This window comes from Tinamus guttatus, unplaced genomic scaffold (assembly GCF_059628265.1).
Source record: "Tinamus guttatus ecotype Peru unplaced genomic scaffold, ASM5962826v1 Tinamus_guttatus_pri_ptg000866l, whole genome shotgun sequence".
Lineage (NCBI taxonomy): Eukaryota > Metazoa > Chordata > Aves > Tinamiformes > Tinamidae > Tinamus > Tinamus guttatus.
This window is the reverse complement of record NW_028289400.1, coordinates 692,476-705,682: the sequence shown is the minus strand read 5'-3', so window position 1 is coordinate 705,682 and position 13,207 is coordinate 692,476. Positions and strand designations below refer to the sequence as shown.

The 13,207-nt window shown below is 57.4% G+C and overlaps 1 protein-coding gene across 1 annotated transcript; it reads right to left on the bottom strand.

The window, feature by feature from the left end:
* Positions 1-5,770: 5,770 nt before the first annotated feature.
* Positions 5,771-12,774, bottom strand: TACR1 (tachykinin receptor 1). Its single transcript, XM_088537771.1, has 5 exons — positions 12,379-12,774; positions 8,652-8,846; positions 7,096-7,246; positions 6,663-6,859; positions 5,771-6,053 (listed from the first exon to the last, which is right to left on the bottom strand). The coding sequence occupies exons 1-5, from the start codon at positions 12,747-12,749 to the stop codon at positions 5,771-5,773; spliced, it is 1,197 nt and encodes a 398-aa protein (XP_088393897.1). The 5' UTR covers positions 12,750-12,774.
* Between the last annotated feature and the right edge of the window lie 433 nt (positions 12,775-13,207).

Here is a 13,207-nt window from a genome sequence, read left to right as displayed (position 1 = left end):
GCAGCCGAGGGCAAGAGCAGCCGCTTTCCCGGGCAAGAAGCTTCTCTGGCCTCCCCGGGCTGCTGTCTGCAGCCAGCAGAGACCCGGAGAGGGCAGCGGCTGCCCCTGCATTTTAGGGGAATCAGGTCCCCGCGGCTGCCACGCTGCTGCCATTTGGCATTTGGATTTCTTCTCCCTGGCAAAGTGATATTCCAGCCTGAGCCGCTGGATGGGGCAGGAGGAGAAGATGTGGCTGGAGCTGCGCGGGATCGTGCCCGGAAAGCACCGTCCTTCCCCGCAGCGGCAGCCTTGGCGGCCGCTTTCCTCCAAGGAGCCTCGCTGCAGGTAGCCGGTGTCCACAGCAGCTCCAAACGGCCGAAAACGGCAAAAGAGGAAACTTGGAGGGACCAACGTTGGCTCGGAAGCAGAACTGCAACACCGGGGGGACCAGGGCTTTCATGAGCAGCAATCCCGGAGGGACAAACCCCCCGGGGCTGTTTTGTCCCCCTACAACTCAGTTATGCCCTGGAGTGAGGGGCTCCGGTCCCTCCGCTGTCCTGCTCGGGCCGGGCTAACACGGAACCGCCGGGTTTTGCCTTTGCTAATGTGTTTTCCTTTCCTGTGAGTAAAGGTCTCACGGCGAAGCTTTTATGGTTGCTGAAAACAAATCGATCCCCCCAGCTATACATCCGAAATGAAAGCGGCTGCAGGAGCCGAGAGGGTTTTTAATGTTCACATACGTTATTATTCCTGCTGCGGCAGGAGCAACGCGGGGAGCATTTGATTATCCTCAGCCGCTGGTGATGCCGGCAAGGAGAGAAATATTCAGGCTCCCCGTTTGACTGGAAATTAAGGGAATGCATCATGCGGTGACAAGGACTTTTACAAATGGCAGCTGTCCCCGGGATCGGCTCCCAGGCTAATAAATCCGCGGCAGGAACGTGGGAGCCTCCGTTTATGCCTCGCACCTGCCAGCGGGGGTTTGCCGGGGGGCTCCGTTTCGTGTTCTTCCCAAAAATCCCCCGGCAGAGGGAGGCTGCCTGGATTCCTTCGCTCCCAGGCAGATTCCGGGGGCTCCTGTGAGGTTTGTCCCGTAAAAATGACTTAAAGCCGCCTGTCCACCCACCCGGCAGCAGTTGCCTGCTGCTCTCCCGGTAGTTTTCCACCCGCTTGTTTGCACCATGCCGGAGCCGTAGGCAGCTCCGGGCTAGCCCCAAACAGGGAATTTTTTATTTTTTTTCCTGCAGGGAAGTGCAGAAAGTTCTAGGGATTAGGGAAGGGGAGGGAAGGGGCAACCCCACAGCGCTTGTAGCGGAGCAACGGGAATCTTGGGGGTAAAAACACAGCCAGGGAGCGGCTCGGTTCCAGCATGGATCCGGGCTGTTTCCATAGGGATCCATCCCAAACGTCCGGAGCCCCCGCGTGCCGGAACGTGCGCAGGGAGGTCCTTTTGTGGCCCCGGCCGAGCCGGTATCCGCCCGCTGCTGCCGTTCCCGTTCCCGTGCAAAGCCGCGCGGCTCCTCTCGGGAATCACGAGTGATTTAATGTCTGCCTTGGCTGCCGATAGCGGCTTGGAAAGCGCTCGGTGTCGCTTTCCAGCGCGGATCCCTCTGCAGACAGGCGCCCCTTCCAGAACGCGCTGTCCTCCGCGCGCTGCGGCCGGGCAGGTATTTCAGGGATCAAAGGCGGCTTTTCCCCATGGAAGCAGCACGGTTTGCACCGGCACAGCTTGGACTCGGGCGCCTTGGACCCCTCAAGCATCCAGCTCCAGGCAATGTCCCAAATCCTGGTTTCTGCAGCCGCGGGGACGGCAGCGGAGCCGCGCGCGGAGCCCCGGAGGGTCGCGGCGGGTGCCGTGAATCTCCCGAGGCTCCCGGCCACGATCCCTTATGATCCCAGAGGTGGGAATCGTGTCCCGGATTTCCATAGTTTTCACAGCGCTGCAGCCTCTGAGCCTGTTTATTCAGACCAGAACGGGAGGAGGCCGGGGGGGTTTTGCCGCAGCCCGGTTCGGATGCGGATCTCATTCCCTCCTTCATGGAGAAGGACGTCTCAGCCCAGAGCAGCCGGTTTGGGGCTGTTTCGGGTATTTCAAGTCACGCACGATTTTTGTCTTCCTTTGTGAAGGCCGTCAAAAGCGTCGAGCGAGGCAGACGGCTCCTCTTTGGGGCATGGCTTCCCAAACGCCTCCATTTAAATGCAGATTCGCAGCCCGTTTGATTATGCCCTGAATCAGAGAGGCTTTTGGACACGGAACAGCTCGTCATAATCAACGACTCATCCCTCAATGCAGATATTATCTGCTGTGGAGCCAGCGTCACCGCGAGCCGCTTTGCAATAAGCAGGAGTGATTCAGGATGACTCTTCTTCCCTTCTCTTTCCCCTCAGCCTAAATCGTTCCTGTTACCTCCCTGGAATCTTGTTGCTTTGATCAATATGGATGGTGCAATCCGGTTTGCAGGAACAGGAATCCGTTTCGGAGGCGCTTTGCTCCTTGAGCCGAGGATCTGCTGCATCCCGATCTCCTCCGTGATCTCCCTAGGGGTTCGGGAAGCGCCCGTGTTTCTTCTTGCCACCTTATGTAGCCAGGATATGTTGGGAAGGTTATGGCCGTTTGCATGGAAAGGAACGGGAGAAAGCGGGATCAGCACAGCCCGGTTCTGCTCAGGATGTTCCTATGGGATCCTCCAGGTTTTCCCGGACAAGCTGATCCCTTGTATCATCAGCTGGGTTGGAGCAGAACCTCCTAGGCCAGCCCATGACGCTCTTCCCTGCCTGTCAAATTGCTCTAATTAATAATAGTGACTTAATCAGACCCACTAGCATCATCGTCCTGTTTACCCGATCTCTTCATCACTGATTCTCTCCCTCTCTCCCCTCCTTAAATAAACTGAAATTATTTCTCTTTCAGGTCTAACTTTATCGCGAGGATCCATCGGACTGCTTGGAAAACCGGGGAGTTTTGCTAATATTTAAGGATGCGCAGTCAGCCGAGGGCAAAACGAGGTGTCAAACAGCTCCCCTGACCCAAACCTCTAGTTTTTGGTGGGTTTTGCACACAAAAATGGGCTCAGTTTGAATCACAGGGGGTCGTTTCTCCTATAAACATCCCCTCCTAGGGACAGGGGCGGCTCCGCAGACTCAGTGGGATCCATGGGAGAAACGTTCTGGGATCCGACCGCCCTCCTGGAGCTGATGCCTTCGGCCCATGGGTGCATTTGGATTTCCACCTGCAGGAACATCCCGTCCAGCGAAGGTCGGTATTGCCAAATAAAAGGCCCCCTCGCTTGGATCCGATGCGCTGGAGCGCCCGGTGGCACGGGAATTCCGCGGGAAAACTCGGGAACAGATGCCGGCGCAAAGCCCGGCGCAGCAGCGGGTGCCACTGCTTATTCCCTGCTCTCTCTTTTGCATGATAAAAGAAAAAGATGACCCGTGAAAATAAATAAACCGGCCTTAATGGGCACCGGGGACAGGGCCTTTGGCAGCGATGCCAATCAGCTGCGTCCCGGCTGCCTCCGTTAATTAAAAACTGCACAATTGGCTGTGGCTGATGGCGAGGGCTGGTTGCTAATTACGGTCCTGCTTTCCCTGTTTTGGACTGGGAGGTCTCCAAAAGCTGCTGCTCCTGTTGCAACCCTCTTTTTGCCTCGTTTTGGCCTGGCCCCATCTGCCCCGTCCTTCTGTAACTGCCACAGGCTCTTTTGCTGGCTGGGAATCGTGCAAGAAAAAACCTGTTTCTTTACCCAAATCTGCCTTGATTTAAGGATAGGAAAATCGGACGGTCAGGGTGAACCCTGTGGGGTGGAGGGCTGTGGTTTTTGGGATGGGGATGCTGCTATGAGAACAAGCAGCACCCAAAATATGCTGCAAACTGCCCTGGAAACACCAGTGCCCGGGGTGCTGCGTTCAGTAGCAGAGGGGTTTTGGGGCGGCACGGGGTGACTAGTGGGTTTTAAACAGATTATCTGGGCCTAAAAGGCCTTTTTAAATGGTGAGCACAAACTAGGGCTTGCAAAACTGCTTGATATATATATATATATTTTATTTTAGTGGGGGCCAGTAGCTGGGCTGATCCTCGCTGTTCTTATCCTGCACTGGGAAGGGATTGAAAATTGAGTGTTAAAATTGTACTTTAGAGCAACCGGCTGGGTTGAGGTTTGTATGGAAATGGGATGGGAAGCAAAGCTGGAGGAAAGGGGGTGGATCTAGGCTGGGCTTTGGATTCTGGAGCCCCTTTTCTCTGATTTCTGTGGTGGTTTTCGGGCTGCTTTGCGCTGTGTTTGCTGCGGCAGCAGGGACATCCCTGGTTATTTCAGCGGGTCGGATCGGGTGCTCCCCCTGCTCCCGGCCCCTGTTCTGCATTTCCCGGAGCCAGAAAAGGGACAAGGAAATTGCCCGGCTTTGCAAGCCCATTTCTGATCGGAAAACTGAGAGCCAAGCAGGAAAACGAGCTGCAGAAACCTGGAAAAATGCCTCTGTGTTACAGCTGGCAGCTTGGCACGTGGAGGGAGGGGGAAAAATGGGAGCTAAATCCAGCAAAAAAAATAGGGATGTGATGCCCTTCATCACAGCTGAATCACTCACGCTGAAACAACCGACATGCTTTAAAAAACCATAAAAGCCAAAAAACCCAAACCCTTGTGGTTTTGTTCCCAACAAAGCAGTTTTGCCCACCTCTAATTTTGCTTTTTTCCCCCTCTTCGAACGTGTGTCCAGGAGGCTGCTTGAAGGTGCTCAGCGAAGGATCCCGAGGGTTTTCCATGGGGAAGCCGAGTCCCAGCACATAATAAAAGGGTTTCCAATCCCTAGGCTGCTGCCTTCATTTCTCATTGAGGTTTCCCGGAAAAGCAGCGCTGGGCACGTGGCGAAATTCCCGATCCGGCCAAAGTGCCGCCGCTTGCAACGGTGCCGGTTTGGGATTACTGGAGCTATTTGAAACAGTCAACAGCAAAGCGGGAAGGGAAATGAAACCACATCACAGAGACCATCGGATTAAATACACCCATGTAAAGGTTGTAGGCAAAGCGGATGAAAAGAGAGAAAGTCCTCGGGAAAACCAAATCCAGCACGGGGGAGCAGTTCTCCTTTCAGCACGCCACAATGTGAAAGTTTCTGCAAAACTGCCAGTAAAACTCAGATTTTGGAAAGAAATTTGCTGTGTCCTCATTTCTGGGCAGCTATTGATATTTTGGGGTGGCAAAACATGTATTTTGGTCTCATCTTTTCTTTCAGGCCTCTCCAGGCTTTGGAATCCTATGCGAGATCCACTGCTTTGGGGCTTTTAGGAGACGATTGATATATATATATATAAAATATTTATATATATCATATATTGTGTGTGTATATATATAATATTTTATATATATATTATATATTTTTTAATATATTTATATATATATATATGCCCTTTTATATATATACATATGAAATATATATATGTATATATATTTGGCATGTACAACTGCGAGACAGCACCCAAAATCTGGGTTGCATCCGAAACCCTGTCCCTGGCTTCCGTGAGGAAACCCTGCCGAAAACTTGGTGGCCCCCAAGTTTCCGAAGGCCGTTTTCGCGCTGGATCGTGTCCATGTGGATACGCAGCCTGGAGGACCAAAGAACTTGGCCAACAAATCTTGTGTTGGAAGAGGATCCATGAGGAAGCCAAGGGAAATGAATCCAAAGGGTTTGCTTCCCGGCTCCCTGCTGTGTTTGGTGCAGCGGGAGACGGGAAGGATGTCCCGGGGATGCGACCGGGAGCGCTCGGGAAGGGGAAGGGCCGGCGCAGGGCCTAGCTGAGCGTGTTGGAGTAGAAGCTGAGGCTCTCGGAGACGGTCTTGGAGTCGCTGCGCGAGGAGCCGTTGGAGGCGCCGTCCACGGAGAGGCGGCGGGCGCGGGCGGCCTCGTCGGGCTCGTCGGCGGCCGCCGAGGACACGGTGGTGTCGGCGCGGCTGGCCTTGCACGTGCTGCTCCGCGCGCGCAGGTAGCGCGCGGCCCGCAGCTCCAGGCCCTCGTAGGCGCCGGCCCGCACCAAGGGGCACCAGCGGAACGCGTGCTGGAAGCCCACGCGGAACCTGCGGAGACCGGGGGTGTTTTGGGCCGCCCCGGCATCGGACGGCGCCTCCCGCCCCGCACACCCCTTGAGGAAGCTCCCTCGGGCCACGTGTCCCAGAGGAGCTGCCAAAGCCGCTGTGGCCACGGTCAACTTTCCATGGGGGCCTTGGGGCTCCAAGGCAGCCGCTCAAGTCGGATCATGAGGAGCCGCTCCCCCAGGACCCACTTTCCTCCCTCGTTTGGTCCCCTCCAGGCTTGTCCTCCAGGACCCACTTTCCTCCCTCATTTGGTCCCCTCCAGGGTTGTCCCCCAGGACCCCCTTTTCTCCCTCATTTGGTCCCCTCCAGGCTTGTCCCCCAGGACCCCCTTTTCTCCCTCGTTTGGTCCCCTCCAGGCTTGTCCTCCAGGACCCCCTTTTCTCCCTCGTTTGGTCCCCTGCAGGCTTGTCCCCCAGGACCCCCTTTTCTCCCTCGTTTGTTCCCCTCCAGGGTTGTCCCCCAGGACCCCCTTTTCTCCCTCGTCTGGTCCCCTCCAGGATTGTCACCCAGGACCCCCTTTTCTCCCTCGTTTGATCCCCTCCAGGGTTGTCCCCTCCTCTGGAGCCTCTTGGGCCGGGACTCGGGACCCACCTGTCGTTGAGGCAGCAGTAGATGATGGGGTTGTACATGGTGGAGCTCATGGCCAGCCACATGATGGCCAGGTAGACCTGCTGGATGAACCTCTGCAGGTACCACTCGGGGTTGAAGTACTGCAGGGTGAAGTAGACGTGGTAGGGCAGCCAGCACACGGCGAAGGTGCACACCACGATGATCATCATCTTCACCACCTGCACGGGGACAGCCGCGTCACCGCGCGCCCGGGGGCGCCGCTTGGGCCACCGCACTCAGCCCTGCCCCACAGACCGGTCCTGCCGCCACCGAGACGGTGACATCCCAACCAATCCACGTGCCAGGGTGGCCGAGGGGACGCTCTGCTCCGTTAGCAGCAGGGAGGCGAGCCCTTTCCCTGGATTTTGGCCACGGTTACCTGGGATGGGATGCACCGGCTCTGGAGGCGCCTCACCTTCCTCTTGGCCGACACTTGCTCGTGGTAGCGGTCGGAGGAGTCGCCGGGAATCTCGCTGGCCCACAGGGTGATGCCGACCACGGTGTAGGCGCAGCCGATGACCAGCAGCGGCAGGACGTAGATGAGGATGGTCATGCAGAAGTGGTACCTGGGACACACCGCGGCTCCTGAGTGTCCCGTTTGGTCCACAAAACGGAGCTTGCAAGGGAGTTTCATGGGGGAAAAGGGAATTTGGCGCAATTCCTACGGATGTGGATTGCCCAAAGAGCCTGGGGATGTAACCTCTCCATAGGAAGGAGTCCATCCCTTCATCCCAACCTCATCTCTCTGGCCACTGTCACCCTGGGATGTGATGTAGAGCTGAGAGCAGCCAAGCGCAACACACAGGGTCAAACTTTCCTCTCATCAGGGGCAATAAATGGAAATAAATTGCAAATAAACAGCAATAAGTTGCAAAGCCAGGAAAGGGCAAGTTAAATTTCCCCCCTGCGTCGATCAGACTCGTTCCTTGGGATGGAGCTGGGAGAGCCGGGGAGGTTTGAGGCTCCTTCTGGAGCCGGCTGGGATGCGGTTGGGATGCGCAGGCTGCAGCGCAGCCCCCGGTGCTCGGCGCTGGCTCTGCCCTTGGATCTGGCAGCGTCTTTGGTTTCTGCGAGCGCTGTCAGGCAGGGGAAAAGCTAATTTTGCAAATTTGGCAGCCGCGCTCGCTCCCTCCGTCCCTCTCCGGCGCTAATCGGGTTTTCGGAGGGCTGCTTTGCACCGTGCTCGTTAACGAGGCGCCTCATCGGCTCCGCAATTAGGAGCCACGCGTGGCTCCCGCGCGCTGCCCTCGGATACCGCGGGCTTCCAGAGCTGCCCGTTTCTTTGGGAAACGGGTCGCTGCGATTGATCCATCTCCCTCCTTCTGGGGGTCCCAGCAAAACCCTTGCGGGGAGGTCTGGAAATAGCGCTCGGTGACAGAGCAAAGCAGAGGGTTTAACAGCGACCACCTGTTCCCGCAAAACTATTTTTGGGAGAGTAAAATGATCCCGGGCTCCGGAGCGGAGAGGGGGCTGAAGGCGCTGCAGGGTTGAGGCCCCCCAGCTGCCCCTTTCCCTCTGTGCCAGGCTAATTATAGCTGCAATTAGCCGGGAAGCAGAAGGGACGGAATTGCAGTGATTTCCTCTCCCCCCTTCTCTTTTCCTCCTTTTAACCCTGCTCTGGGTTGAATTTTCCATGGGGACGGAGCTCACAAGTGTTTTTGATGTTTTTTCCCCCCCTCTTCAGCTCGTGACATTTAAGTCACCGCGTGGCCGCCTTGGAAGGAACAGCCGGATTCTCCGGCCTCCAGGTGGGAGCAGCGGGGCCGCCCGGAGCCGTTTGAAAACCCGGAGATCATTAAGAGGCAGGGAGCCATTCCCGTGCTGCCTCCTGCAGCTTTTCAGCTGCTAAATAAATAGATATTTTGGGGGACACATCTGGGCTCGGCAAGTCCTTCAACCGCCTCCTTTCCCACGCCGGCATCCGGCTCTTCCCGCCTGGGCTCCCGGCGCCCCGTCCCGGCTCCCACTCACGTTTTTCCGTAGACGTTGGTGTCGTGTTCCGGCCACTCCACCAGGCACACGAGGCGGCCCGGCAGCTCCTCCGTCACCGAGTAGTAGCCCTGGGGGAAGGCCAGCAGGAAGGCCAGGAGCCAGATGATGCCGATGACCACCTTGGTGGCGGTGGCCGAGAGCCGGGGCCGCAGCGGGTGGATGATGGCCATGTACCTGCAGCGGGATGCACGGCTCAGCGCGGCGGATCCGTGGGAATCGCCCGGCTCGCCCCCCTTGAGGCCCATCCTGCTGCTCGAAAACAGCTTCTTGGTGGATCGCCCCACTTGGTGCAATGCAAAATGCATCGATTTTCTTTATTTTTACCCGTTTATTTTTTGCAGGAATCCCCAAGAAATGCCCTACCGAGATGTACCCTGGAGGGCTGAGCCCCCTGCAAGGCGCCTGCTGACTCGGCTGCAAAGCAGCTTCCAGAGCAGCCGGCACCGTCTTCCTGCTGCAAACGGAGCTGGAAGCAGCCGCGGAGCAGGAACAGCTACGTGATCCCCCCTCGCCCTTCTCCAGCTCTTAACCCGCCGCCCCGGAGTGGGGCGGCATTCCCAGGAGGCTCCTTTTCCCATGGGAAGCGTTTCCCGAGACCCCGCAGTGCTCGAGATGCCCCCGGTTCTCTGCATCCCCAGGCGGCATCTCCACGCCGAGCATGGAAAACGTGCTCCGTGCCACCTTTTTCTTTGCATTTGCAGGGGCAAACGTCAAAAGAGATGATTTTATGCAGAAATGCATGGGAGGGGATCACACTAAGGGGATGCCAGCCCTTATCAGCCTGTGCAAAGGAAAATCCAGCCAAGCTGCTTGCTAATTATCCCCCTCGAGTGGCCAGCGATGCTGGAACCGGCAGCTCGAGCAGGTAAGGAGTGGAAAACGAGGCTATTTCCAGGAAAATTGGAGCAGTGCTGGTGAAAAATGGAGCTGGTAAAGGGGGCTCAGGCTGCAAGCTGGAGCCAGAGCCTGGTTTTCCATCTCGGATCGAATTCCTGGTGGGGAACTCATCTCCTTGCATCCATGGGAGCTTGGCAAAATCAGCGTCGTTGCAATGCAATAAAATCCCACCAAATCTCCTTCCCGAATCCTCTCCCATTGCCACGGAGTCGCCCGCCGCTCCGGATGGGAACAAGCGACTGAGATGAATATGGCAACTGCTCCAATGAGGAAAATGGAGGGAGAAAAACGCAGTAGCTGGACAAGGTCTTAAAAACATCCTCCTGCCGGCACTGGGATGGGATGAGGTAGGGATAAAACCAGCCCTGAATCCCATTTTGGGGCTCTTCCCAAACCACCGGTGTTGTTTGGCCTCCAAAAGACGCTCGGCCACCGGGCGGGAATAAAAATGGGAATAACGACCATTCCCCCCACCAGGGGCTGTGCCAGGATAAAAAAATGTAATCAAAAGCATCTGGGCTGCTAACAGAGCCCATAAAAACGCTGGAGATGGGTGGAAATGCAGCAACATATCCTGAAAATAATTTAGCCATTATTTCCTATGAAAATATCGTCTAATTACCCAGTAATTGTATCATTAAGGCGAAAATTGTTGTAACATTTTAATAACCGCTTCCTTTTCGGGGTTGCTGGTTTTCCTTTCCTCCTTTTTTTCCCTCCTCCAGGAGGTTCCAGGCCAAACCGAAACGGGGGCAGCGGAGGAGCTCGGCGGCCGCTTCCAGCGCCGGCTTCTCCATGAGGTTTCCCTTCCCAGCGCGGGATGCGGGGATACAAGCGCCTTTCCCGGCCTGTTTTCCCTCTCCGGCGCTGGATCCGGCCCCTTTGGATCCCTCTCATTGCCACGGCAGCCAGCCGGGCCTTCTGCAGTGCTGTAGTTACGTATTCCCACGTCTGCATTTTGGGGTCGTTTTCTTCCTTTTTCCTTTCTTTCTGTCGCCTCTTGGCAGCCGCTAGTGGCCACCAGTGAAGCCAGCTGGGGAGTTGGCTCCATTTTGCCCCAAATTGCGTTTTGGGGCAAAAAAGAGCTCCAGAAAACGCTCCTCCGGGGAGCCCATCCATGGCAAACGGCCCCTCCGAAGGCAGCGAACGGGTTTCGCGGCTCCCGTTCCACACCGCGAACGGCCCCGGCGCTCCCGTTAGGTGGATTTGCTCTCCCTGCTCCCGGCACTTTCCAAACATCCGTAATTCCCTGGCAAATTCCCTGGTTCTTGCAGCTCATCCAGGGACTCGTTTGACTCCTTTTCCAGGGGGCCAGATGCAAGGGAAGGAGAGGAAGGTGAGGAAGAAGAGACGGATTTAGCAGCTTTCAGTTGCCTCCCTCGAGACCTGATATTCCCAAGGTGGGCAAAAAGCTGCTTTAATTACTGCTAATTGGGATGGAGGCAGCTCCCTTTGGGCTCCTTCAGCTCAGCCGTGATTTTTCCCAACTGTCCAACTGCTTCCGATAGATCCGAACCTTGCGCCGTATTCCCAACTGGCTGGGAATGGTCCATCGCTAACAGCATCCTGGGAATGCGGCACCAGCGGTCCCGAATGTCCCTAAAAATGAAGGATCCGGCCCATTTTGCCAGTGCCAAGGAGCTTCTCATCCAGGATGCGGAGCAGCAGCATTGAAGCTTCCGGAGTGGGTGTTCCTAGCCTTGATGCCAAAACTTCCCGCTATTGTCCCAAATTCCAAGGAAAAATAAACAAAACTTATATTTGCAGTGAGTCTAAGCCTGGGTTGAAATCGGTCCCAAGGGAGGAGCGTGAGCGCCTGTGAATGAACACGGGATTTGGGAACCGCTGGTTCTTCCGAGGACTTTTCCCAGCTTTTCCAAGCGGTTTTCTCTCTTCCAGGCCGGCACGGGAGCCGTTTGCAGGAAGCAAAGGTGGTTTGGGGCTTTGTTCCCCTCGCCGACCTGGGCACGCAGCCGGGCTCTGCTCATCCCGGCCTTCCCGCCGCATTCCCGGATTTAACGCCCGCAGGCGCTATCGGCTCGCGAGGCCGGGTGCGCGGGCGCTTTGCCAGCTCGGCACCGCACGCGTTTTCCCAGCTTCCTACCCTGAAAGGCAGGGAGCAGAGCAGCAGCTCCGTAACAACTCGTATCCCTGAAGAGCCTTTTTCCTCCTGGCATCCTCGAAAAGCTCCTGGAGCGGAGCCGGCGATGCCATCAGGATGCTCCCTGCACGGGAGCTCCGTTACAGGCGATTTATTTATCGCAGCCGCAGGGTGCCGGGACCGGCTTTGCCGGCTCGGAATTTCTCCTGGCTCGAGCGTCACAAATCTCCGAGCCCCGTGATGTCCCCCCGAGCTGTGATGTCCCCCCCGAGCTGTATCCGCACCGGCTCGTGCCGTTACTTCGGATCAAGACGGGCCCCCATAGGGTGGCCCAAACCCACCCGCATCCCTGGCCCACGTTTCACCTGGGGATGAGGGACCGGCGGGAACGTTCTCCCAGCTCGGCTGTCATCCCAAAATACGTTGCATAGGGAATGCCAGGAATGGCAGAAGCATTTGGGAGCCTGCCTGATCTCCAAGCCCTTTTGCAACCATAATGGCCCTACGATTTTATTTTTATACCAAGCCCAGATTTTGCTCTTGGAGGAGCAGGAGGGCAAGCGAATTCCCACTCACCGGGGAGGAAGCAGGTGCCCGGAATGCCGCGGAGCGGGATGCATCCAACACCACCTCCCCAAAACCCCTCCATGGGCAAGCGGAGCGCCCGGTGAGACCCCGCGCGCCGCCGTCCCCCCGCTCGGCACTCACCTGTCCAGGGCGATGGCCGTCATGGAGTAGATGCTGGCGAAGACGGCGGCGATGGGGAAGAAGTTGTGGAACTTGCAGTAGAGCAGCCCGTAGTACCACTCGTTGTGCACGGCGTAGGTGAAGTTCACCACAGTGTTGAAGGCGGCCATGGAGGCCTCGGCGAAGGCCAGGTTCACCAGGAAGTAGTTGGTGACCGTGCGCATGCGCTTGTGCGCCAGGATGATCCACATCACCACCGCGTTGCCCACCACGGCCACGGCCACCACCAGCGCGTACGCGGCGGCCCACAGGGCCACCTGCCACGGCGGCTGCACGAACTGGTTGGCGGCCGAGGCGTTGAGCGACGCGTTGGGCGGCACCGCGTCGCCCATGGAGCCGCCGGGATCAGCGCATCCGCGGGATGCGGCTGCGGGAGCTGCTGCGGGCCGGGTCCTCTTGGGTTGGGATGCGGCCGGGCTGGGATGCGGCCGGGCTGGGATGCGGCCGGTCCTGCCCCGGTCAGGTTGCTCCTGGACTGGGTTGCAGAGGGTGTGGGGATCAGATCCCTCCTGGTTTGGGATGCGGAGACCTCTCAGCTCAGGGCCAGGTCCCTCCCAGATCCAGGTGGATCGGCCGGGATTGATCCTTTTTTGGGATGTGGGTTGTTCCGTTGGGCCCCTCCTGGATCCAGGCGCAGATCCCTCCCGGTTCAGGATGCGGGTGCCTGGGTCAGGTATCTCACAGATCCAGGTGCAGATCCCTCTTGGTGCCGGTTGCAGGGGGTTCGGGGACCCTCCTGGTGCCGGGTTGGAGCTGACTCGGAAAGTGACTCCTTCCCAGCTCGGTTGCC